At 41.9% G+C, this 25,595-nt stretch overlaps 1 protein-coding gene across 1 annotated transcript in view; it reads right to left on the bottom strand.

Annotated features, from left to right (window-relative positions):
* Positions 1–1,584: 1,584 nt before the first annotated feature.
* cpox (coproporphyrinogen oxidase) overlaps positions 1,585–25,595 on the bottom strand; it is a 29,506-nt gene continuing 5,495 nt past the window's right edge. Inside the window, exons 2-7 of the mRNA XM_068041063.1 lie at positions 24,475–24,618; positions 20,694–20,804; positions 19,459–19,600; positions 14,771–14,989; positions 4,867–4,971; positions 1,585–2,656 (exon numbers count right to left, since the gene is read on the bottom strand). Of these exons, the coding sequence (XP_067897164.1) occupies positions 2,569–2,656; positions 4,867–4,971; positions 14,771–14,989; positions 19,459–19,600; positions 20,694–20,804; positions 24,475–24,618 (809 nt within the window). The 3' untranslated portion in view covers positions 1,585–2,568. The remainder of the gene's footprint in view (positions 2,657–4,866; positions 4,972–14,770; positions 14,990–19,458; positions 19,601–20,693; positions 20,805–24,474; positions 24,619–25,595) is intronic.

Below are 25,595 nucleotides of genomic sequence, written 5' to 3' on the forward strand. Positions count from 1 at the left end.
AGACTCCTTAGACAGTACCTTCGAAATCCGTGGCGTCTATCACCTAGAATAAGGGCAGCGGACACATGGGAACACCAGCACCTGTAACTTCGCCTCCAAGTCACACACCATCTTATGGGGCTATAATGCCACTCCAGGCTGGATCAAAATCCTGGAACTCCCTAACAGCACAGTAGATGTACCCACAGCACATGGACTGCAGCTATTCAAGGCAGCAGCTCACCACCACCTTCTCAATGGCAATTAGGGATGGACAATAAATACTGGCCTTGACAGTGCACCCACATCCCATGAATAAAAAATGTACATAATTTAAGAAAAGATTATGCTACGTGTCATAAAGGGTGGGTGTCTTAGTTCCCACTTCTATTACCTTATTTTGGGTTTTAAAAGCAGTAGCTAGAAAAACAGGCTGTGAACAGATATGTTGGGGCTCATTTTAACTCTTTTGGGGGAGGGAAGAATTAGGGCAGTTAGCAGGTGTGGGTAGCTGCTAGGAGTGGATGGAAATCCTACTTGGGGACTGACTCAGAGGCCTGCAGATTTTAACTGATGGGCCTCATTTGGATCCAGAGAGAAAGCAGCAACTGGCCAGCGAGGCAAGAAGAAAAGTTCAGAGCTGCCCGCTAGCATCAAAAATCAAAATCATTCTGGAGGGGGAGGGGTGGAGTCCCACTCGGGAAATTTATTTTCGAAACTTATCTTAGCAGGCCCCACTGGCCCCCCAGCCTTTTCTTCTGCTGACGGGGCAGCCATGGAGGGTACTATGCTCAGGATCTGCGTTCAAAGGCCATTGGGGTCCCATGTACGTCACGGAACCCCAATTTATATTTATTAATTTGACACCTCATCTGCCACCAAAACTGGCAATGCTCCATTTTAACTTTTCTCTGCACTGTTCCTACCGCGTGGAGAGGGTTAAAAATCACCCGAATTGTGCAGAACTCTCTGGTATACAATACCCCTCATGCAATACTGTCTCCTGAAAATTCTCATTTATGGTGTCATTGTAACAAAAAAAGATTTATATAGCACTTTTCACAACCTCAGGGTATCCCAAAGTGCTTTATAGCCAATGAAGTACTTTTGAACCAGTCATTGTTGTAACATAGGAAACAAGGGCATACAAAAAGATGTGATAGGTAAAATAAGTGTACAACTTTTTTTTAGCATTTTAGGATAATTCTATGGAATAATTTTGCCTTTTAATACTAATTGCGGTAATATGTAAAAGGTAATTCTGGTTTTGATGCCTTCTTTTCAAAATAGTGCCAACTCCCAAGTTAATGAAAACTAAGACATAAGACTTCTCCTATTTAAATGGATGCCAGTCATTTCATTAGCCATTCCAAATAGACAACTATTGGCATATCTCACTAAAATACTAGTTTTCTATAATAGGATAAACAGAAAAACAAAATGATACATAACCAAAACATATAATACCAGAACACAAGTGCCCTGGAGAGAGCAAGCTATGATATTGGACTAGTGATATAAGCCTTGAATCTGATCAAGTATAAAAGGGCAACATTTGTAAAAAAAAAAATGCAAGATTCATGAAATCAAGAAAGACACGCAGAGGAAGAAAACAATGACTCAGTTTATTACAGTGTGTAACATAAAGCATGATATCAAAATATCAAAAGTTATTTGGCCTTTAATATCACTGTAATAATTGACATTTCAGTACATGTACCATTCAAAAATCTCACTGTCTGGTGAATATCAACAGATCCAAAAACTATCATAGAAATAAAAATAGGTGCATGAAAAAGTATCAATGTAACTTTCAATTGTCTATTGCGATGTTTTTCTGTAGAAATTTCATGCTTTCACTGATTCTACAGTATAAAACCTTTGAATCTCTACTCATATACTGAAAAGTATTTTTGACTTTCTTCTTTGTAATTTTTCCACATTTTTATAAATACAAACTGTAGTCTAACTTTGCTGGAAAAAAAATTACATCACACCGATTATAAAGGAAAACATTCTTTGAGAAACACATCAGCATATTAAAAGCAGTCACAATTCCATTGATCTCCCATTTATTGCTATTATAGAACACAGTTCACATGCTTTAAAAAATTGGCATAAAACTTGCAATACATAAAACAATTTATGCAAGGGCAGTACACTTGATTATGAACTCATTCTGTATTAAGGCAGAATGTATACTGTCTCAGAGGCTTTTAATGATTGCCTGAGATATGGCTCTTCTTTTTTAACCCTCTCAATGAAAACAACACAAAGTCTGCTGCTCAGTCTTTGCTTAGGTTGAGTCTTTAGAAACTGCTTTTGTCCATCTCTGATCACCTCAGATGGTAGTTAAAAGATAGTATAAATATGTATTATCTTTTTAAACTGAGTCCACTATTTAAAAATAATCTAATTCTGCTGAAAACATTTCCTACACATTTCCCTGATATGAAAAAAACAATGAATACATAGCCACTGTGTTAAGTTTAATGTTACACATATTAATTTTATGAAACAGTGCAGCAAAAGAAAATTAAAAGGACTTCTACTTTCAGGTTTAACATGGGACAGTCTTGTTTATCTGCATTAATGGACCCAGTCTTTAGGATTTTTCAATACCTCCATAATTTCTGCCTCTTTTGTGCCCTTGGCAGGGTTATGCATGTATTCCCATCTGCAGGACAAAAGCGAACATGGAACATAAATGAAGTGCAGTTCTAACATCCATCTGTACTTTGAGAAAAGTAAAGCAACTTTAGGGCGGCACGGTGGCGCAGTGGTTAGCACCGCAGCCTCACAGCTCCAGGGACCCGGGTTCGATTCTGGGTACTGCCTGTGTGGAGTTTGCAAGTTCTCCCTGTGTCTGCGTGGGTTTTCTCCGGGTGCTCCGGTTTCCTCCCACAAGCCAAAAGACTTGCAGGTTGACAGGTAAATTGGCCATTATAAATTGTCACCAGTATAGGTCGGTGGTAGGGAAATATAGGGACAGGTGGGGATGTTTGTTGGGAATATGGGATTAGTGTAGGATTAGTATAAATGGGTGGTTGATGTTCGGCACAGACTCGGTGGGCCGAAGGGCCTATTTCAGTGCTGTATCTCTAATCTAATCTAATCTAAAAAAAATCTAATCTAATAAATTTGTATAACTTTGTGCTCTTCATGGTTTCTCCAGTAGTCATTAATGGCCCAAAATTCCTGTAACTGGTCAACGAATAGCACCTTTTTTATTATTTGTTTGTAGATTGTGGGGGTCGCTGGACAGCAATTATTGCCTCCCTAATGCCCTTGATCTGAATGGCTTGCTAGGCCATTTCAGAGGGCATTTTAAGAGTCAACCACATTGCTGTGGGTCTGGAGCCACTTGTAGGCTAGAACAGGTAAGGACAGCAGATTTCCTTCCCTAAAGGACATTAGTGAACCAGAATGGGTTTTTACAGCAATAGACATGGTTTTAATTCCAGATTTATTAACTGAATTCAAATTTCACCATCTGCCATGGTGGCATTCGAACCCATGTCACCACTAGCTGGGCTGTGGATTACTGGTCCAGTGACATTACCACTACGCCACTGCCTCCCCCTGCCAGTAATTAAACTTGCCCCTGCCCATTTAATCTCCATGTTATTTTGTATGGCAAGTTTGTTGGAAGTGCAAGATGGAAATACACCTTACAATGTATCTGGGATCTGACTGAACAGGACAACCAACTGTGTATCTCCTTAACCAATCAGATGAAAGGACTGTGAAATGAACAAGGTTTGAACAAGGAAGTGTAAATTAGAGTGGGCAAAATCAATGTCAAATCAGGTACATTAAGAGAAATAAAGAGAGGAAAAGAAAAATTGGATTAAGAGAGAGAAGAAAAAGACAAAGTACATTTTTTTAAAAAAAATTTAAAAAACACCATCAGCAATTAAAACATGAGGAAATAGGATTCCACTCTTGTAATGGTTAATTTTCAATGTCAGTGAGGTTAACTAGCAGTAATTAAAAGGGCATGTGCACTTGAATGATGATTTAATTTTCTGTGATGAGTTTGCGTTATATCTACAGTGCAAATACAGGAAATTCACACCACTCAATGCATTTGAATGGGAAGGCAGACAGCACGATGCGGCTTTCGTGAAGCTGATGGCAGAGTGGCGCATCATCACCAGTAAATTTTTGATTTCTGCGCGTCACCCCTCAATTGAAGTTACTGTGGCATTTGAACTCAAATAAGGCCATTAGTCTCACTGTTATCTTGACAGCAATTTTTGAGCCAATATTGCAAAAAAAAGTATGACCAATGGCACTGAAAGTACAATTTCTCACTCCAAGATTGTGCTTGAATTGGTCTTGATCACCATCTTCCTCTATTAAAGCAAGAGAAATGAAACACATTCTTTGACTTTCTGGTTGTGTATGTGCTTCTCTGATTTCTGGTCCTCTTTCTCGAATCTCCACACTTCATCACCTTGCCTAAGTTTTGCATCAAAATTCACTTTCTGCTTGCTCCCAAGTCAGAATTACGTCATTGAATGGAGACCTTAACTGTCACATTCCCTCCATCATTATAGTCATTTCACTACAGCTACAGAACACAGGTTAGCTATTAGGTAACAGCAATTGAGAAGACATCAATGAGGAGACAGTAGTAAGGAAAATAGTAGTAAAATACGAGACACATTTTTGTTAATAATTCAAAATAATCAATCTTCAAGAATCTTGCAGTATATACACTATACTAATAAGAAACAGAAAATTAATTAAAACCAGCAGAACTCCACTTAATCCATCTATATGGATCTAACCCCTTAGCTTAAGTCACCAAATTCTCAGTATAATATTAAAAGGTTAATGGACAAATGATGGTGAGAGTCAGGACCTGTGATGAACCCTTACCTAGCTGTCAATGGGAGAGACATCAGAATGCTTTCTATCCTGGATCCTGGAGTTGCAAGACCAAACTTTGTTCCTCTGTCATAAACTAGATTGAATTCTACGTATCTGAAAAAGAGATCACAATAAAAAAAAAAGAGCTAACATTAGCAGCCAGGAAGGCAGAACAGCAATTTCAGGTTATGTCATGGTAATAAAAACAGAAAATGCTGGAAATATCCAGCAGGTCTGGCAGCATCTATGGAGAGAGAAATACAGTTAACACTTCTGATGAAAGGTCACAGACGTGAAATGTAAGCTCTGTTTCTCTCTCCACAGATTTATTTAAAGATACAGCACTGAAACAGGCCCTTCGGCCCACCGAGTCTGTGCCGAACATCAACCTCCCATTTATACTAATCCTACACTAATCCCATATTCCTACCACATCCCCACCTGTCCCTATATTCCCCTACCACCTACCTATACTGGGGGCAATTTATAACGGCCAATTTACCTATCAACCTGCAAGTCTTTTGTTGGTGGGAGGAAACCGGAGCACCCGGAGAAAACCCACGCAGACACAGGGAGAACTTGCAAACTCCACACAGACAGTACCCAGAATTGAACCCGGGTCGCTGGAGCTGTGAGGCTGCGGTGCTAACCACTGTGCCGCCCCAACTGTCAGATCTGCTAAGTATTTCTAGTATTTGATGTTTTTATTTCCAATTTCCAGCATCAGCAATATTTTGCTTTTTTATATCATGGTAATGTTAGATTACAGCAAAATGCAAGCTAGTATTGCCTTTCTGCATAAATTTAACTACATAATGATGAATAACATAACTAAAATCTACAACAGTGGACTGTAGCTTTAAAAGTAATTTGCTGAAAATAAATCAGCATCATTTTGAACTATTATGCACCTCTTTCTGCCTCTCTGCTCTCACTGCTGCCAGCTGGGGTTAGCATTTGAAATAACCCTACTGTTGTAGAGTTACTGAGTTAACTATGTTACATCACGAGTTAAGTATGTTCAAATTAAGTACGTATGGATATTGAAAACCGTCATTAAGAAGAGGTTTCACAGCAACTGCTCTGTCCAAATGGTTGCCAAACAGCGCCACTTATTGGAACTCTTTTGCATCTTTCCCTTGAGGATTTAATATACTAGACCAGGAGTCAGCAACCTATTTTTTTTACCTGAGCAGCCTATTAAAAAAAACTGCTTAAAATAAAAACTATTGGGAGCAGCAAGATGAAAATTCAGCATCTCTAAACCAAATATTTGGCAATTTGCCATGTGTCCCTGGTATATATGCAAATAGTGCATTCTAAGAAACAAAATACATGTACTGAATTTATGTATCAATACGGAAATAAAGGAAATTAAAATAGACCTACCTCTGAATTAACGTGTTTTTTCACTTTTTTTCTAAACTGTAATTTTGACAGTAAAGTCATCTTTAAAACAAACTTTAACTTATGGTGCGTAGATTTAAGACAATTTTTTCAGCTATTGATTGTAGTGATAAAAAACAGCTTCTAATGGCACATTCAGAATAATGCATCATCTCAGCTATATTAGAAACAATAGTGGTCACAAACATTAAACCTGTTCCTTGAACCAAAGGCATTATCTGTAACCACGGTGTAGCTATACTACTCAAACAGGTTTATTTGGAGCACAATGATGTTGTTTGTTAAAATAATCATTTGAAACTGTAAAGTTCAGCAAATGATTAGCCTTCTATTCCCACAATAAAAACAGGGCTCTTACTTTTCATGACTTAATTTTTAAAAATGTTTCTTGTTCATGCGATCCAACAGGAAAAGGTTGGCAGCCACTCCGGAGCTGCAGGTTGCCAATCCCTGTACTAGGCCAATGGTGCACAAGATAGAAAAGGTGTATTATGAAGGCAAACAGAAAAATGAAAAAAAGATAGATGGTAGGGTTATGTGTGACGGAAGAAAACATTGGTGCAATCTACCCGACCATGGTCCACAATAAATTGCTTTTCAGATGAGGTTAAAAGACACCATTCGTGGCATGCAATTTTGGGGCATCTATCTAATGCGTTACTGTTGGGTAGTCTTGCCCTATCAGCTTCCTTAAAGTCTGCTGTCTTTTGCACCCGTGCCCAGACAAAGTTCCTTCTAAGCTGCACGTGTGCACAGTGCACAGCAACTATGAAAGTACCGTGCAGGTCATTCACAAGCTGTCTCCCTTTAAGATAAGGCACGTGCATGAAAATAACGATAGCTCACATTTATATAGCGCCTTTCATGACCAGCGGGCATCTCAACACACTTTGCAGCCAATTAAGAAGCCCGAGCTGCCGGCTGCTTGCCATTTCAACAACCCCCACCCCCCGCTCTCATACCCTCATATCTGTCCTGGGCTTGCTGCAGTGTTCCAGTGACCATCAAAGCAAGCTCGAGGAACAGCATCTCATTTACCCATTAGGCACGCTACAACCTGCTGGACTGAACATTGAGTTCAATAATTTCAGAGCATGACTGGCCCCCCTTTTTACTTTGTTATTTTTTTCTTTTTATTTTATTTTAGTTTGTTTCATCATTCATTTTTCTTACTATGTGCCTGCCCACTGTTTTTTTCATGATTGTGCTTTGGGCCAGGGCTGTTCATTTTTTTGTCCATTAACACCCTCTCTGCACCAACGCTTTGTCTTTCAACACACCATTAACATACCATTTGCCTTTGCTCCATGACCTTCTATTCAGTTATTCTCTGTGACCCTGTCCTATCAACACTTATACTTTTGTTATCTCTTGCCCCACCCTTGCTTTATTTGCTTAAAACCTATTACATTTTTAACCTTTGCCAGTTCTGATGAGGGGTCACTTACCTGAAACGTTAACTCTGCTTCTCTCTCCACAGATGCTGCCAGACCTGCTGAGTATTTCCAGCATTTCTTGTTTTTATTTAAGTACTTTGCAACGCGTAGTCAGTGGGTAATGTAGGAAATCTGACAGCCAATGTGCGCACAGCAAGCTTCCACAAACAGCAATGTGGTAATAACCGGATAATCTGCTTTTCTGACTTTGATTGAGGGATGGGCGGCACAGTGGTTAGCACCGCAGCCTCACAGCTCCAGCGACCTGGGTTCGGTTCTGGGTACTGCCTGTGCGGAGTTTGCAAGTTCTCCCTGTGTCTGCGTGGGTTTCCGCCGGGTGCTCCGGTTTCCTCCCACAGCCAAAGACTTGCAGGTTGATAGGTAAATTGGCCATTGTAAATTGCCCCTATAATGGTGGGGATGTGGTAGAGAATATGGGGTTAATGTAGGATTAGTATAAATGGATGGTTGTTGGTCGGCACAGACTCGGTGGGCCGAAGGGCCTGTTTCAGTGCTGTATCTCTAAATTTAAAAAAATAATAAATATTGGCCAGGACACTGGGGATAACTTCCCTGCTCTACTTCAAAATAATACCATGGGATCTTTTACATCCACCCAAGCAGGCAGATGGGGCCTTGGTTTAATGCCTCATTCAAAAGACAGCACCTCCAGCAGTAGAGTACTCCCCCAGTACTGCAGTGGAGTGTCAGCCTTGATTTTTGTGCTCCAGTTCTGGAGTGGGACTTGAATCTGGAACCTTGTGACTCAGAGGCAAGAGTGCTACCAACTGAGCCACAGCTGACACTTGACACAATTAACTAAACAATTAATAATAGCAAGAACAGATTATCTGCTCATTATCACATTGCTGTTTGTGGGAATTTGATGTGCACATACCGGCTGCCATGTTTTCTTACATTACAACACTGACTACAATTCAAAAGTACTTCATTGGCTGTAGCGCTTTGAGATGTCTGGTGGTTGTGAAAGGCGCTATATAAATGCAAGTCTTTTTCTTTCAAGTCAGCTCGTTGCATGACTGATTAGCTTTGCACCAGCACATGAGGTATTAGCTTAAACTTAGCTTGAAGCGGAAAAGTCAGCCCTTATTATATTAAAATACTTAAACTGCAAAAGTTACATTGCTCATTACTTTCTATTTATATTCGATACATTTCAGTTTCCTTCCTTAGCCAACAAGGCCAGTCATGACTGTTCAGCTGAAGGGCTGCTGTTGGGACTAATGACTTGCTAATATAAATGGAACAATGGTGCAACAACTCCCTACATTCTGGGAAATGGCAGATACTATCAGTACCTAGAAAACTTTGGAAGATGCTCACAAACCGCAACAATTTTTTTTGAATTGTAAAAATATTTCTGTAGAAAAACTCTATTACAACTTATCTCTCAACCATCATTCAAATATAGCTCAGGTCACATACAAATCCACTCGCAATACACTTACTAAAGATGCCACCACTATCCCCCCAAGCCTACTAACTGGTCATTACAAACGTTGGCCGGAATTTTACGCTGGGCGGGCGGGAGCCGGGCTCAGACGTAAATGTCGGTGCCGATCCTGCTCCTGCCCAGCCTGGGGATCTGTCCCGTATTTTATGGATCCCCAGGCTTTATTTGGCCTAAGGCGAGACTTCCACCCACTTGAGGGAGGAGGACCTGCCTCAGTGAGCTGCCAGCTAGTCAGCGGGCTGGCAGCTCTTAGTCTCAGCAGCTCCACCGGGAGCGGCGGCCACTGCTGAGACATCAGCCCAGCCGACTGAGGAGGACGCAATGTAACTGGGACAAAAGGTAAGTTCGGGCAGCCTCACCGGGGAATCGGTCGTGCCCTGGTGAGGCTAGGATGGTCGTTTGGGGGGAGAGAGGCGTCTTGGATCCCGGAGTTGGGTTAGGAGGCGGGGGTGGTCCTCAATCGGGCACCCTGTGCCCGATTTCCAGGCCCACCACCCCCCCACTCCAGTGTGCGGAAAGGCTGACAGCTATAGCTGAACGGCCTTTCATGTCCCCAGCACACCCGCTTGCCACAGGTAAAATACCCATGGAGGCGGGTGAGGGCCCTTAAGTGGCCGCTTCTCACCCCCCCGCCCCGCACCGGACCTCTATAAAATTGATCGGAGGTGGAATCGGGGCGGTTAGGCCTCACGGAGCCTGCCGATCAATTTTACGCCACCCCCACGCCACCATCTGACCAGCTGGGGTGGCATAAGATTCTGGCCCTTATCTTTCAGGATTCTATCATCATTTTTCCACAGAAAATTTGTAAAGGTTTTTTGACACCTCTGGCGTTAGAAGTAATGTGCATTCTCATGAGTTTTAGAAAAAGGTTGTTTTTCACATTATATATATTATTTTGTCTTGAATAGTCCAAAAGACACCTATGCTACTTGGTTAGAAAATACCTTGATCTATGTTGGTCTGTGAGAGGGCTTTGTAGATGGTGGACAGGCTTTGGGGAGTCAGGTGGTGAGTTACTCGCCGCAGGAGTCCTAGCTTCTGATCTGCTCTTGTAGCCACGGTATTTATATGGCTAATCCAGTTCAGTTTCTGGTCAATGGTAACCCCTAGGAAGTTGATATTGGGGGATTCAGCGATGGTAATGCCATTGAATGTCAAGGGAAGATGGTTAAAATTCTCTCTTGTTGGTGATGGTCCTTGCCTGGCACTTGTGTGGCACGAATGTTACTTGCCACTTATCAGCCCAAGCCTGGATATTGTCCAGGGCTTGCTGAATTTCTACACGGACTGCTTCAGTATCTGAGGAGTCACGAATGGTGCTGAACATTGTGCAATCATCAGTCAACATTCCCACTTCTGACCTTATGATTGAAGGAAGGTCATTGATGAAGCAGCTGAAGATGGTTGGGCCTTGGACACTACCCTGAGGAACTCCTGCAGTGATGTCCTGGAACTGAGATGATTGACCTCCAACAACCACAACCATCTACCTTTTCACTAGGTACGACTCCAACCAGGGGAGAGTTTTCCCCTGACGCCCATTGACTCCAGTTTTGCTAGGGCTCCTTGATGCCATATTCAGTCAAATGCCGCCTTGATGTCGCGGGAAGTCACTCTCACCTCACCTCTTGAGTTTAGCTCTTTTGTCCATGTTTGAACCAAGGCTGTAATGAGGGCAGTAGCTGAGTGGCCCTGGCGGAACCCAAACTGAGCGTCACTGAGCAGGTTATTGCTAAGCAAGTGCCGCTTGATAGCGCTGTCAACGGCACCTTCCATCACTTTACTGATGATTGAGAGTAGACTGAAAGGGCGGTAATTGGCCGAGTTGGATTTGTCCTGCCTTTTGTGTACAGGACATACTTGGGCAATTTTCCACATTGCCGGGTAGATGCCAGTGTTGTAGCTGTACTGGAACAGCTTGGCTAGGGGCGCAGCAAGTTCTGGAGCACAGGTCTTCAGTACTATTGCCGGAATGTTGTCAGGGCCCATAGCCTTTGCAGTATCCAGTGCCTTCAGCCATTTCTTGATATCACGCCAAGTGAATTGGCTGAAGACTGGTATCTGTGCTGCTGGGGACTTCAGGAGGACACCGAGATGGATCATCAACTCAGCACTTCTGGCTGAAAGTTGCAGCAAATGCTTCGCCCTCTAACAGCCTATTGCTGTTTTGCAGGGAATCATGACAGCTAATATCCAAGGCCCCCAACAATACAAATTAAAAAATGAACGGTTAACTTGCTTTGCTGGTGAATGGCAGCAAGGACACAAAGAAAACTATCTTTATTTCTGGGACGACAGTTTAATGTGACAATCTCTGTACTGTACTAAAGTGTTGTCCTGTTTGACTCTTGGTGGTGTTCTCTCATTAGACAGTAGTCTAGAATAAGCATGAGGCATAAAAGGCATAATCTTCACAGCCACTGACAATGCCACATTTGTGGTAGAGTATAGCTGAATGTTAAATAAAATGTGAGATACAACTCTGCCACTGCCTCCCTTGTGAATCGTAGCCTATGCACATCATCCCTTGGACAACTCCAGCTAAGTATTTTTCTTCCTTGAGAAGGGTAGAAGTGGAAAGGCTGTTTCCTCTAGCTGGGGTGTCTAGAACTAGGGGTCATGGTGTCAGGATAAGGGGTAGGCCATTTAGAACTGAGATGAGGAGAAATTTCTTCACTCGGAGGGTTGTGAATCTTTGGAATTCTCTACCCCAGAGAGCAGGTCATTGAATATATTCAAGGTTGAGCTAGACAGTTTTGTTTTATTCTTTCATGGGATGTCTGCGTTACTGGCAAAGCCAGCATTTGTTGCCCATCCCAAATTGTTCTCGAGATGGTGTTGGTGAGCCGCCTTCGTGAACCACTGCAGTCCACCTGGTGTAGGTATACCCACAGTGCTGTTAGGAAGAGAGTTTCAGGATTTTGACCCAGCAACAGTGAAGGAATGGCGATATAGGTCTAAGTCAGAATGATGTGATGATCTACAAGGGAGTCAAGGGTTATGGAGGACAGGCAGGAACGTGGAGTTGAGGCCAAGATCAGATCAGCCATGATCTTACTGAATGGCAGAGCAGGCTCAAGAGGCTGAATGGCCTACTCCTGCACCTATTTATGTTCTTTTGTTGCATGTTTGCGGGTTGGTGATGGCAACTTGCTATTATCCTTCTTCCTCCTCCTCCTCCTCCTCAAACAATTATTAATAAAACAAGATTACCAGGGATCTCCTTTGATTAAAATTTCTAGAAACTGAGCAGGGCTGCAAGAGGGTACAAAGCTTTCTCACCAACTGGTGCGTCAAAAATGCACATAAAACACAGACCAATTACTGGTCTTGAAGGACATTGTTTCCTCCGACCCTTTAAATCAATCCTTCTGCATCAAACACCTGTCTATTAATCCTGTATGGCCACTATACATGGGTATACTGATGAAAGCATTAAAATCTTGCATCTAGGAGATTGTGGGGAGAGTTATACGATGACATTCCTTCTTATTACAATTTTTAAATGAAGTTCCTTTCTTCTGAAGGGAACTTCCTGTGCCTACCAAAACAGTGCATCATGCCCATGGATGACACCCATTCCTCTCTGCTCCCCACGATGTTTGGTGAAAAAGATATTTTATTTATGAAAGTGGATAGGAGAAGGCAGGAGTAATAAAATATGCATCAAGTAAGCTTTCTTAATTCACCTATAACTGTGTTCCAATAATTGCTAGTTAAACACTTTATGAAGTATAACAGACCTAAAAATCCCAGCCTCAACATCAGAACAAAAACGACTTGTAGCTCATTAGGTACCTTCCTCACGATTCATTCTCAAGAAACAGGAATCATTCTCCTTTCATAAGTGAAAAGTTGATGGCAAATTGCTAAGAAATGCCACTGCTTTTAAGTTCACTGCCGATTTTGGAAAACCCCAACTAAAGTTGGAAATTTACCAGTCAGTCCCAGAATAGATGACTTAAATGTGAGAAGAACTGAAGTTTTAAAAAAACCTGAATGACATGTTACTGATCACATCGCCTGTGCAGAAGCTGCTGTTGATGAAATAGTTAGATCAAATTCTCAATTCCACTTGACTTCATTTTCAGCTTTAACCAAGTTGTTAGCTTGAATTGCTGAGGGCAACATAAACCAAACGTCAGCTGGTTGATAAATGTGTAGACTTCATGTGAATATACAGCATTTTAAACTATCACTCTCACACTCTGATAAACCCACTTGTACTTTGACAGAAGCATAAAACACCCCTATATTTCTAACAGCAGATTGGGTTGTCTTTCAGTTCTGTAAATGCCAAATCTCCCTTTGTTCTTGCAGTGGTGAAGGAAGATATTAACACTTTTCCCCTTTGGATCCAGTGTCAGCACCAATTACTCTTAGGCCATATTACAAGTTGAGGTATATAATATTGACAACCAAAGAAATGAGTTTCCATCCCAACCGCACTGAAGGGAGAGACGCAAAGTTAAAATATCAACACATTAGCATTCATGTTAACTCAGAGGGCGTGTGGGCCGTGGGAAACCCGAGCTGAGCATGCAAGATTTTAACTGCTAAGCCTCATTCTATTTTTGAGGTCGGATTCCCTCCCGAAGCTGACAGGAATCACTAGATAACCATTGTGCGGGAGCAGGAGGGTGCCACTGAGGAGCTGAGGAAATGGGCCCCAGCACTGAGGTAAGTGGTTAAAAGGTGGTCAGGAGATGCTCGCGGTGGGTGTGGTGGAGGCTGGGAAGCAAGCCTGGGCAGCTAAGGCCCAAGGTCTCCATAACAACATGATACTTGATATGCAGCCTGGGGGAGCACTTCTCCTCCTGCTGGTCCACAAGGAAACCTTTCTTTGAAAAAAAAAAGCTTTCCTTCCAGGGCCTTTTCTGGCATCGCTCCTGCTTGCCACCAGAATTCTCCGGCAAGTCTGGCACTCAATGCAACCCACAGTTAAAACTGCACTGGGATCCTAATTGTATCATGGGACCCCCAACATTACATAATTATGAAGTCCTCGGCTGCCTGAGGAGAGTGCTTTCAACTCCTTCCAAAACCTGACAGTTAAAATAGAGGTGGACAGGAGTGAGGCATGTGCATGGAAATGAGTAATCTGCCTTTATTTTAACCTTCCATTTGCTCTGCTCTCGTCAGGCCCAAGGGGGTAAAAAAAAACACTGATGTTTCCATTTCCTAAAAATTCTTCCTTTCTCCTATTTAGATTTGAATTAGATAAAGTTAAGATTCACATCTATCAGCTTCCATCAATAGAAACATCTGATGAGTTTGCTTGTGGAAAGAAGGAGGAAGCCTATTACCAAGAATTATCCAGTAAAAAGATGACTGTCAACAGCTATTATACAACTAAATATTGTCCTGAAAAAAAATTATCAAATGAAGTAATATATTTCCAAAATTCCCATTGCTTATGTACTATTTGCTATGACAGTGGTCCTCTATAGCTGTGAAAGGTGCAGAATCTGGACAATTTTAATATTTTTTGTCCTCCATGCCTATAGATAATAAACTGATCCTTAAGATATCACAAAATAAATGATCAGCTTCTGCAATAGGCAATTTTTTTTTAGGATATCATTCAACCCACCTGCCTCTCCGAAGTTGCTGCCATGCTTTTTCTTCTGGCGTATATGAGTCATGCAGGTGCTTCTTCACAATGGGAATATAGCAAGGAACTACAGCCTTAGCACAGCTACATATAAATTTGAAGAGCCCTTCTGCTGAGGGGGAATCCAAGTCATCAAAAAATATGCCACCCACTCCTCTCCGCTCCCCACGATGCTTGATAAAAAAATAATTATCACACCTTTATTTGGCAGAGTGGGAGAAAAAAAAAAACTGTTAAAATACTCATTAATATACATTCCTAATTCTTCTCTCTTTCTCTCTCAAAACCATCATACATTTATCTAGTGTACAATCTGATCATAATTTTATTAACTCTGGAGTATTAAACGAATGGTGCCAAAATTAAAGATAATATTTGCGATTTATTCCCAAAATATTGCACATCATTTGGAAAACTGCACAGGCCCAAACATTTCTTCATTTACAACACAAACTTTGAAGAAATTTATTCATACACAAGTCACTCGTGAAGTCCTACGTTGACTGGTCTTCATAAACTAGCATCAAAGGAAAGCACCATAGTATGAAGCAGACACACACATAATATGGCTTCTCATTAAAATTATCGTTGCATAGAACTTTACAGCACAGAAACAGGCCTTTCAGCCCAACTGGTCTATGCTCCATACAAAGCTCCTCTCATTACTTCATCTCGACCTATTCCTTTCACCCTCATGTACTTATCCAGTTTCCCCTTAAATGCATCTATGCTCATTACCTCAACCATTCCATGTGATAGTGAGTTCCAGGTTCTGGGTAAAGAATTTTCTTCTGAATTCCTTATTGGCTATGACTATCTTATATTTATGGCATTAAAGTTGTTGTAGGCACATTGCTGCAAAACTTGTATCATAACTCAGTGTAAAAAGAAGTCTCTGCAGACACAATACTTGTAAGAAAAATGCAAAATGTGTGCTTCTACAAAATCTAGAACATGGGTACTGGCAGATTGGTGCCATACACTTCCGGTGCTGGCTGACCAGACAGCCTTCCCTCCAATGCTGCTCTTCCACTGCCTCAAAGAGGCAAAGATACATGGAGATTCCTACTGTGAAACCTATTGCACTCTCTAAAATGGTTTGGGACAAATATATCAAGTCAATAGCACATTGCACAAAGACAAATCTTATGGTAATTGGTAACAGGAAGAGACAAGTCAGAAATCCATGTTTATGGTTGGCTTTTAAATTGCTTTCCACCATTGCCATAGCACCTGGCAAACTGGATATCTTTCTTGTATAAAAAGGAAAAAAAAGTGCAGAAAAATGGAAATTATAGAAAATGGTGCACTGGATGTTATTTCTGCTTTATTTGATTGGAATTGCCCAAAATTGGTTAGATGTTTCCTGCAACCATCAGTAATGATAGTAGAATATGGCGAGGATGCAGTAATGAGCAGAGACCAGGCATCGTGAAACTCTATGCCAAATTTTCCACTAGGATGGACGCAATCAGAAAATTCTGGCTTTGGAGTTGCAATCCAGGCTTTTCAAACAATGGGGTGCACACAAGAAATCATGTTTGAACAGATTGGCACACCCACTACAAAATGATAAGTAATTGAAAAAAAATGCCAAGAATTGCACTATAATCCTTCTGTGTGGTCCTGATAAGAACTCCTCATTTTGATCTGCTTTCACATACAAAGCTCAGGCATAATCTTATAAGTCACAAAAATGCTCAGTCATTCAACTGACTCTTATCAATGTGTCTTGGCTGCACAACTTCAGGCTTGAAGGTTAATCGAAACCTTCCTCGGAGTGTGCACATGTAGTTTTGAATTTTAAACAAATTTAAAGACAGCAGCCTTTCAGGAAACAAAGTGAAGATATTCATAATGCACTTGCCCAGATTTTACAGTAGAAAGAACAGTGAGGCTATCAGTGCTCATAGTTTATTAAAGTGTAAATCTGACAACAACTTCCAGTCACCACAGATGGGCCGGGAAACACGGAAATCAAGAAGTTGCTGAGTTGCGTTGCTTCTCCACAAGTTGTGCTATACTGACATCTCGCAGAGAAACTCAGCTTTGAAACACATGCACCGGAATGAAGTTGCTGTACTTATGTGATATATACACACTGAACTCACCACAGAAAGTTAGGAATTGTCCATTCCAGTGTAAATACATTTTTAAACAGTGTGACAAGACTTAATTACCAAGCAACAACACTGACACTGAAGTCAATGGCAAGTATACGGTGCTTGTGGTGGGGGGCTAAAACTATGGCTTCAGCCTTCCTGATGTTCACTAGGAAGTGGTCTTAATTTATGCATAACTTGATGTCAGACAGAGGTGGTCATGGGATTGAGAAGTGGACGACAGCTGGGGCATCATTGGCATACATCATTGCCAGACAAGGTCACTGAGCGCAGTATGCAGATAAGGAAGAGGAAGAGACTAAGGATAGACTCTTGACAGATCCCAAAGGAGACCGTGCAGGGAGAGAGAAGCTGTTGCTGGAGATGCATAAGGATTCAGATAGGTAAGAGTGTAACCACAGAAGAGTAGTACGATGGAGTTGAGCAGTGGAGGAAAAATGAGAGGAGAACAGCTGTGTCAAATGCTGCAGTGAGCTTTAGGAGACAGTAACACGCCGCAGTTACCATCAGAGAGGTCAGTTGTGACTTTGGCCAAGTCAGTGTCAGTGCTATAATAGGAAAAAAAGCAGACTGGAGGGATCCAAACCAATTTGGGACAGATAGGCATGGAGCTGGGAAGCAACATATTTAAGATTTGATAAATGAGTGGAATGTGGGAGTAACCAATTGTAAAATGGAGTGATCAATTATGCCATTTGACATGCGGCGAATAATGCAGTAGGATTTTACAAGACATCTGGAAGTGCCCCCCAGGACATCCATATAAAAAAAAACAAATTTATGTGATATCAAAATTTGAGAATTTTTATGCTGAAATAGCACAGCTTTATCCGAACAGCCATATAAAATAGGCATCCAGGGTTGCTAGAGACTATGCTGCTAATGGAAGTGAATTTAAAACAGCACTATTCAATTTAAAAATTTGCAGATGTCACAAAACTTTGGTAGTATTGTGTACTGTAAGAAGGATTGTGAAAGACTTCAAGAGAACATAGACAGGCTGGTGAAATGGACGGACATGTGACAAATGAAATTTAATGCAGAGCAGTTTGAGGTGGTACATTTTGGTAGGAAGAACAAGGAGAGGCAATATAAACTAAAAGGTACAGTTCTAAAAGGAGTGCAGGAACAGTGAAATCTGGGGGATATATAGGCACAAATCATTGAAGGTGCAGGGTAGGTTGAGAAAGTGGCTAAAAAGGGATATGGGATCCGGGGCTTTATAAACAGAGGCATAGAGTACAAAAGCAAGTAAGTTACAAAGAGCCTGTATGAAACACTGGCTCAGTCTCAACTGTAGGGTTGTGTCCAGTTCTGGGCACCACACTTCAGGAAGCATGTGAAGACTTTAGAGAGGGTGCAGAAAAGATTCATGAGAGTGGTTCCAGAGATGAGGGACTCAGTTAAGTGAAAAGATTTGAAAAGCTGGGATTTTGTTCTCAATCTTCTCCAAGGAGATTTACTAGAAGTGCTCAAAATCGTAAGGGGTCTAGACAGAGTAGATGGAGAGAAACTATTGATGGGAGGGTCGAAAATCAGAGGACACTGATTTAGGTGATGGGTAAAAAAAAAAACAACGGTGACACGAGGAAAAACTTTTTCTTTTCATGCATCTGGAAGGCACTGCCCGAGAGGGTGGTGGAGGCAGATACAATCGAGGCTTTCAAAATGGAATTGGATAAGCACCTGAAGAGAAAAAAATTGCAGGGTTATGGGGAAAAGGCAGGGGAGTGGAATTAGCCAAGATGCTCTTGCAGAGAGCTGTCACAGACACGATGGGCTGAATGGCCTCCTTCTGTGCTGTAACCACTCTATGATTCTAATGGAAGATTTGTGGCAGCATTTTGAGGATATCCCCATTTTTTTCTTTTGTGATTTGTTGCTGACTGTTCCTTGAATTTTTGATGGCATCTCTCTGTCTCTTTCTCTTTACAACCCCTTGCACCCCTCGCCCCCCCAGCCCTTTTTATGATAGCTTCAAAGGGACTACACAATTTGGAAATTATCTTTGAAATATAAAATGACCATTTCAAAGAAAATTCAAATATTTGTCTTGAAATCAAAAAAGCTGTCAATCAAGAATATACAAATAAAACCCACAAAGTGCTTGTATTTGAACCAAATGGCTCTGCAGCTCCTTTTCATGCCTCCACAACTGATGTCTATTTTCCTCATCTTTACCTGCCAGTTTTTTCTGCTCTTTCTGGGACTTCTTTTCCCTCCCACCCTCAGTCGTAGTAAAGATAGCCAACTGGTCAATATGCCCTCTGAGCCTTTGCAATGCTCAAGGATTTTAGCTTCATGCAGTCACTTATCTTCAAAGCACAATCTCCCAGTCTCTTCATTATGTTACTCCCCTACACGAGGCCAAAGCTGTACAGGAAGCGTTGATTAATTATGCAAATGAACTCTCAGCACTTCTGGCCAGCTTTATGCATTAGCATTTAGACATTTTGGAGTGAATTTCCAATGGGACCAAAAAAAAAAAAAATCTACCTTATTGCTTTGCAAAAAACAAGATGCAACATCTTCCATATGACTCACCATTTTTTAAAAGCTGGATAGTAACCTTGATCATGCTTGTCACAGGCCGCTTTGAGAGTTTTGTGAAAATGGATAGCATCATCCTTATTCAGGTAGGTAGGGGTAAGGTCCGTACCCCCACCAAACCACCATGACTTTTGACCTAGTAAATAAGAATGCTTAAAGCTTAAACTGGTAGCTAGACAGCAAGATTAATTTTACATTTACAACATTATTCACTTCATGGGAGAGAGCCTTTCACTTTGCGGTAGCATTCACACTTCTTGAGTCAGATGGTGAAGGGTTCAAGCCCCACTATAAACTGCCACAGCGAGCGGAGATTAGAATTCAGTCGCTAAATACTGGAGTGACATCCAGTGGGGCAGTCGATTCAGGACAGAGTGCTCACTAACTCAATGGTAGTATTCCCACCTCTGAGTCAGAAAGGTAAAGTTGGGCCCAGTATAGACAGTCCTGGCGAGGGAAGACTGCTTTGAATACTGTATTGACAGCCAGCAGCGGTACTTGAGTCTGATGGGTGCAGGTGACACCCCCTCCCCCATCACCAACCTTGGTTGCAGCCCATCTAGAAGGTACAAAGATAAACGCCATGAGGAAGGCAATAAGAAACAACCTCAATTACTCTTTCCTAGTAAGTGACTCTGGAATCTCATGTGTGAGACTTCAGTTAGGACCTGCCCAACGGGCAGATTTTATATGTAACAGCAAAGTTTAAAAAAAAGCTCAAATACAATTGAACTTTATGTATCCCTATACCAGTGTAAAACATCAATGTTAGTTTTCTGAGATATTTTAAACTGAATTTTTGTTTTTAAACATAGTTTGCCTCAAAAAGAATGTCATATATAGTTTAGAGCTACAAAATTAGCTTTTCTTTTGAAGCTGAGGAGGTAGTGGTTGATTTAATCCCATGGACATGAATGATGTAATGGTAGGTTGTGCAATGCATGATCTGAAATATTTTAGAACTATACCATATTTCCTCCTGTTGCCAATGGAATATGCAATATTGCCCAATGCTTTACTGATCTTTTCACACTTAAGGATAAGGAGACTGTTAGAATTCAACTGTGCCAACAATACTCAGGAACGTGCTTATAAAAAGAAACTCTCAAAACTCTGGTCTGATAACCCATATGCTTCACATCTTGGTACTGCCCCATTAAGCTGCCACAAAAGCAACCCATGGATAGAATTGCTGGAAACCATTTAGAATATTTATAATGGGCACTTACCATCTGCTTCTTCAATTTCAAAGTATCTGTAGTTGAAATGGATGGTCGGAATGTGAGGATTCTTGGGATGGATCACTGAACTCACTCCCATAGCACAAAATGGCAGCTTCCCTGCATCCCAAAACACACCACATCCACAGGTGACACAGATATATTCACCGTGTTCATTCAAGGTTTGCTTTTACACATTCATACCCTGCAGCAAAGCTAGAACCTTGAGTCCAATAAGGTATCAGTTGCATTACAGAACTTCTTCTGGGGCGGCAAAGTGGTGCATTGGTTAGCACCGCAGCCTCACAGCTCCAGCGACCCGGGTTCAGTTCTGGGTACTGTCTGTGCAGAGTTTGCAAGTTCTCCCTGTGACCGCGTGGGTTTCCGCCGGGTACTCTGGTTTCCTCCCACAGCCAAAAACTTGCAGGTTGATAGGTAAATTGGCCATTGTAAATTGCCCCTAGTGTAGGTAGGTGGTAGGAGAATTGTGGGGATGTGGTAGGGAATATGGGATTAAATGTAGTATAAATGTATGTATTCACTAGTATAAATAGGTGGTTGTTGGTCGGCACAGACTCGGTGGGCCGAAGGGCCTGTTTCAGTGCCGTATCGCTCTATGATTCTAAATAGAAGCAGGTCAGGTAAACTGCGGCCACAGAACCCATCTTACTTACACTGTAGAATGAATTACAGAGTGGCTATCAGTGGTAACTTGGAAACAGCTGCAAATGTTTAAATTTATGTATCTGGAGTTCTTTGAAAGTTGTAACTGGTCATTGGACCTTCCCACAGGTAAGAGAGACTGTATACAGACCAGTGACACATAAATCCCACTGTTGGCCGAAGCAATCGTGGCCAGAAAAACAGGCAGCATTTTCCTACTGACAGGTTACAGTTGAACAGCATCCCTTGAGATGGTTGCCTTTTCCTCCAGCACGAGTAGCACTGAGCCGTTCCCATTATATGCTGCCATTGAACTCGGTGCTATAAATCTGCTTGAGAAAAGCAAAGGGGCAAGGGAAGGAGAGAAAATGAGAAAGAACAAGGGAAAGAGAGACAGAGAAAGAGAAAAAAGGATGAGGCAGTTGTGGCAGACATGAAGGTGGAACAAAAAGAGCAGGATAACATTCACCCCAAGTTATAACCTATCTCAAATGGCTCAATGTCCTAGAGAAACAGAGTGTTGGAATTCTCAGGGGTAATATCGACTTCGGGTTAGAGTGTAAAACAGGCAATATCAATTCAGCCTCCGTTCAGTAGCGCTGTCTTCCTACTTCCTTACAATGCGACTGAAAGAGGTGTGAATGGAAAGTATATGATTCCATAAATGTATTACATTCCAACTGATGAGAGTGAGGAGATAGTGAATAGCTTCACTAAAGCTCTTTTTATATTGTCTTTTGCATTCAGATTCCAAGAGCCCTTTGTCCAGTTTCTCCTGGATCCAAGAGCTCCATTAGGCTACAGAAAATGGTTTTAACAACTTAAATGCCAGGAGCCAGCTCAGTCATCGGGGTCCCATAATCCAAGTTCAAATACAAGACAAGCCTATAAGTGAAGGAATGGAGAGAATCCTGTCCATGGGCAGTTGCAGTCCATGGTTAAGGAACCAACGATGAAATGAGTGGAACAACACTCTTGAGGATCCATGGGATCTATTGCTATGGGATTTTGGGAACCCATCATGCTTGTTTTTATTGCCACGATCAAAAAGAATTAAGATGACTAACATCTGAATTGGAAACAACAATCAGTGGGCATCAGTTTACAGAGAAAAACAAACTGAATTGTAGTATGTGATCTAAAACACAAATAAAAATCCTGAAATCCAAGGTAATAAAACAGAATGTAATTTTTCAGGTCCCCTTGAAGCGGTAGTTTTGATCATAGGTTTGTATTCAAGGCCATTTTACACTATTTTGCAGGTTTTGTTTCTCTACAGCATACCGTCTTCTTAAACCCCTCTCTCCTGTCCCCTCCACCCTCACCTCCAACAATAAGTGACAGATTCTTATGGACTTCTTTGCCACTAAGTTTGACACCATCTGATCAGCTGCCTCTGTCAGGTCCCTCCTTTCCACTAGCCTACATGGCCGAACTTCCTTTAATGCTTCCCTCTACCCAAACTCTGAACTCGCATCTTTCTCTACTTTCTCTCTTATCTCCCCTCATGCCCTCTTTGAGGTCATCTTGCCCATGAGACCCACCTCCAGCTCCCTCGATCCTAAACCCACTAATCTGCTCATCACCCAACTTACCCTCTTGGTCCCCATGTTAGCTAATATCGTTAAGGCTCTCTCTCTGCAGATGTTGTCCCTCTCTCCTTGAAATCTGCTGTCATCACCCCTCTCCTCAAAAAAACAACCCTTGACCCCACAGTCCTTGCAAACTACCGTCCTATCTCCAACCTCCCTTTCCTCTCTAAAGTCCTTGAACGTGTTGCTTTCCAAATCCGGAACTCCATGTTTGAATCCCTCCAATCAGGTTTCTGCCACAGCACTGAAACGGCTCTTATCAAAGTCACAAATGACATCCCACGTAACTGTGACAAAGGTAAACTTTCCCTCCTCGTCCTTCTCAACCTGTCTGCAGCCTTTGACAGTGTTGACCACACCATCCTCTTCCAACACCTCTCCACTGTCATCCAGCAGGGTAGGACTGCTCTCTTCTGGTTCCATTCTTGCTAATCGTAGCCAGAGAATCACTTGCAATGGCTTCTCTTCCTGCTCCACACCATTGCCTCTGGTGTCTTTTTTTAAAATTTGTTCCTGGGATGTGGGCGTCGCTGGTTAGGCCAGCATTTATTGCCCATCCCTAACTGTCCTCAAGAAGGTGGTGGTGAGCTGCCTTCTTGAACCGCTGCAGTCCATGTGGGGTAGGTACACCTACAGTGTAGGAAGGGAGTTCCCAAGTCTCCCAAGGATCTTGCCTTGGCTCCTTCCTATTTCTCATCTACTTGCTGCCCTTCGGTGACATCATCCGAAAGCACAGCATTAGCTTTCACATGTATGCTGACGACTAAACTAAGGTCAACCAAAACTCTACTGCTCATATCTTAACTTGCAACAAGTCCCATTCACCTAACACCCCTGTGATCGCTGACGTACTTTGGCTCCCGATCAAGTCATGTCTTCATTTTAAAATTCTTATCCCCGTTTTCAAATTCCTCCATAGCCTTGCCCATCCCTATCTCTGTGATCTCCTCCAGCTCCACAACCCTCCTAGATATCTGTGCTCCTCTAATTCTGGCCTCTTCTGCATCCCTGATTTTAATCGCTCCTCCATTGGTGGCTGTGCCTTTAATTATCTAGGCCCTAAGCTCTGGAATACCCTGCCTACACCTCTCCACTTCACTTTCCTCCTTTAAAGACACTCCTTAAAATCTAACTGTTTGACCAAGCTTTTGGTCATCTCACCTAATATCTCATTTTGTGGCTCGGTGTCATACTTTGTTTTATAATGCTCCAATGAAGCGCCTCGAGATGTTTTATTACATTAAAAAGATGCTATATAAGTTGTTGTTGTTTTTAATTTGCATTTTGGTGGAATAGTGGGGGGGAACTGAATCTGTTTTTTTGGCAGCTTTTCCAAGTTTCGTAGGTTGCCATTAACGGGAAAAGTAGAAGCAAGCTATGGTAGAGAGCACAGAAGAAGCATGTAGAAAAACTGTGAGAGCTCAAAGAGAAAGAGCACAAACGAGCTTAATTCAAGAAAAAGAGAGAGAATTTTAAGCAACATATGCTAGAGGCCAATGCCAGGACTTCTAAATCAGCAGAAATTCCTTTCTTACCATCTTTTGATTTCAATGACTTTCCTCTGCTTCTCATCTGTTTAGCAGCTTCCTCTGAAAGGTTACCAAATACAACAGAAACATTGACCCCGGCTTTCTCAAACACTTTGCCATCTTGAAGCACACAGCTTATACCACCACCACCTGCAACAATAAAATAATTACAGTGCAACTCAAACAAAAGCCAATCAATTCCAGACCAGGTTTTTATGCTGAGTACAAAATACTTGCACAGGAGCACTCACCCAGACTTTACATTAGCATAAGCATTCAAATTTTCATTTTCTTATAAGCGAACTGAGAGAGAAGAGGTGCAAACCCACTCTTCCTTCTAATACTCCACTATAATTGTGTTTAAGAGCCAATGTTAACCTTTTTAAACTAGAGGGCTAGAATATAAAAGGAGAGGAAGTTCTGCTACAGCTTTACAAAACCCTGGTTAGACCACAGCTGGAGTACCGTGTACGGTTCTGGACACCGCACCTTAGAAAGCATGGAAGCAGCGCAGTGCACATTCACCAGAATGTAATTAGGGCTCCAATGGTTAGATCAGTAGGAGAGATTACATAAACTTTTAATATAGAAGAATAAGGGGCATTTTACTGAGGTTGTTAAGATTTTGAAAAGGAATTGATGGGGGAGATAGAAACGTTTTTCCATTGGTGGGGGAGTCTAGGACAAAGGGACATAACTTTAAAAAATCAAAGCCAGGCCATTCAGAAGAGAAGTTAAGAAACATTTCTTCACACAAACAATGGTAGACATATGAAACTCTCTCCCACAAAAGTAGTAGATGTTAGCTCAATTAATAATTTTAACTATGGGTTAGATTTTACCTTAGGCGGACGGGAATTCACCACCGAAGTAATAGGCAGTAGCGAACCCGCTTCCGTCTAGCCCAGGGATCTGTCCCGCATTTTACTTGAGGGAGGAGATCCCGCCTCACTGAGCTGCCAGCCAATCAGCGGGCCGGCAGTTCTTAGTCCCAGCAGCGCCACTGGGTGCGGTGGCCACTGCTGGGACTGCAGCCCAGCCAACCTGATGGAGCCAGGAGTCCAGGTAAGTTGGGCTTGCCTGACCAGGGGTATCGGTCCTTCCCTGGTTAGGCTGGAGTGGTCGTT

The sequence above is a fragment of the Heterodontus francisci genome, chromosome 10, assembly GCF_036365525.1.
Source record: "Heterodontus francisci isolate sHetFra1 chromosome 10, sHetFra1.hap1, whole genome shotgun sequence".
Taxonomy (NCBI): Eukaryota; Metazoa; Chordata; class Chondrichthyes; order Heterodontiformes; family Heterodontidae; genus Heterodontus; species Heterodontus francisci.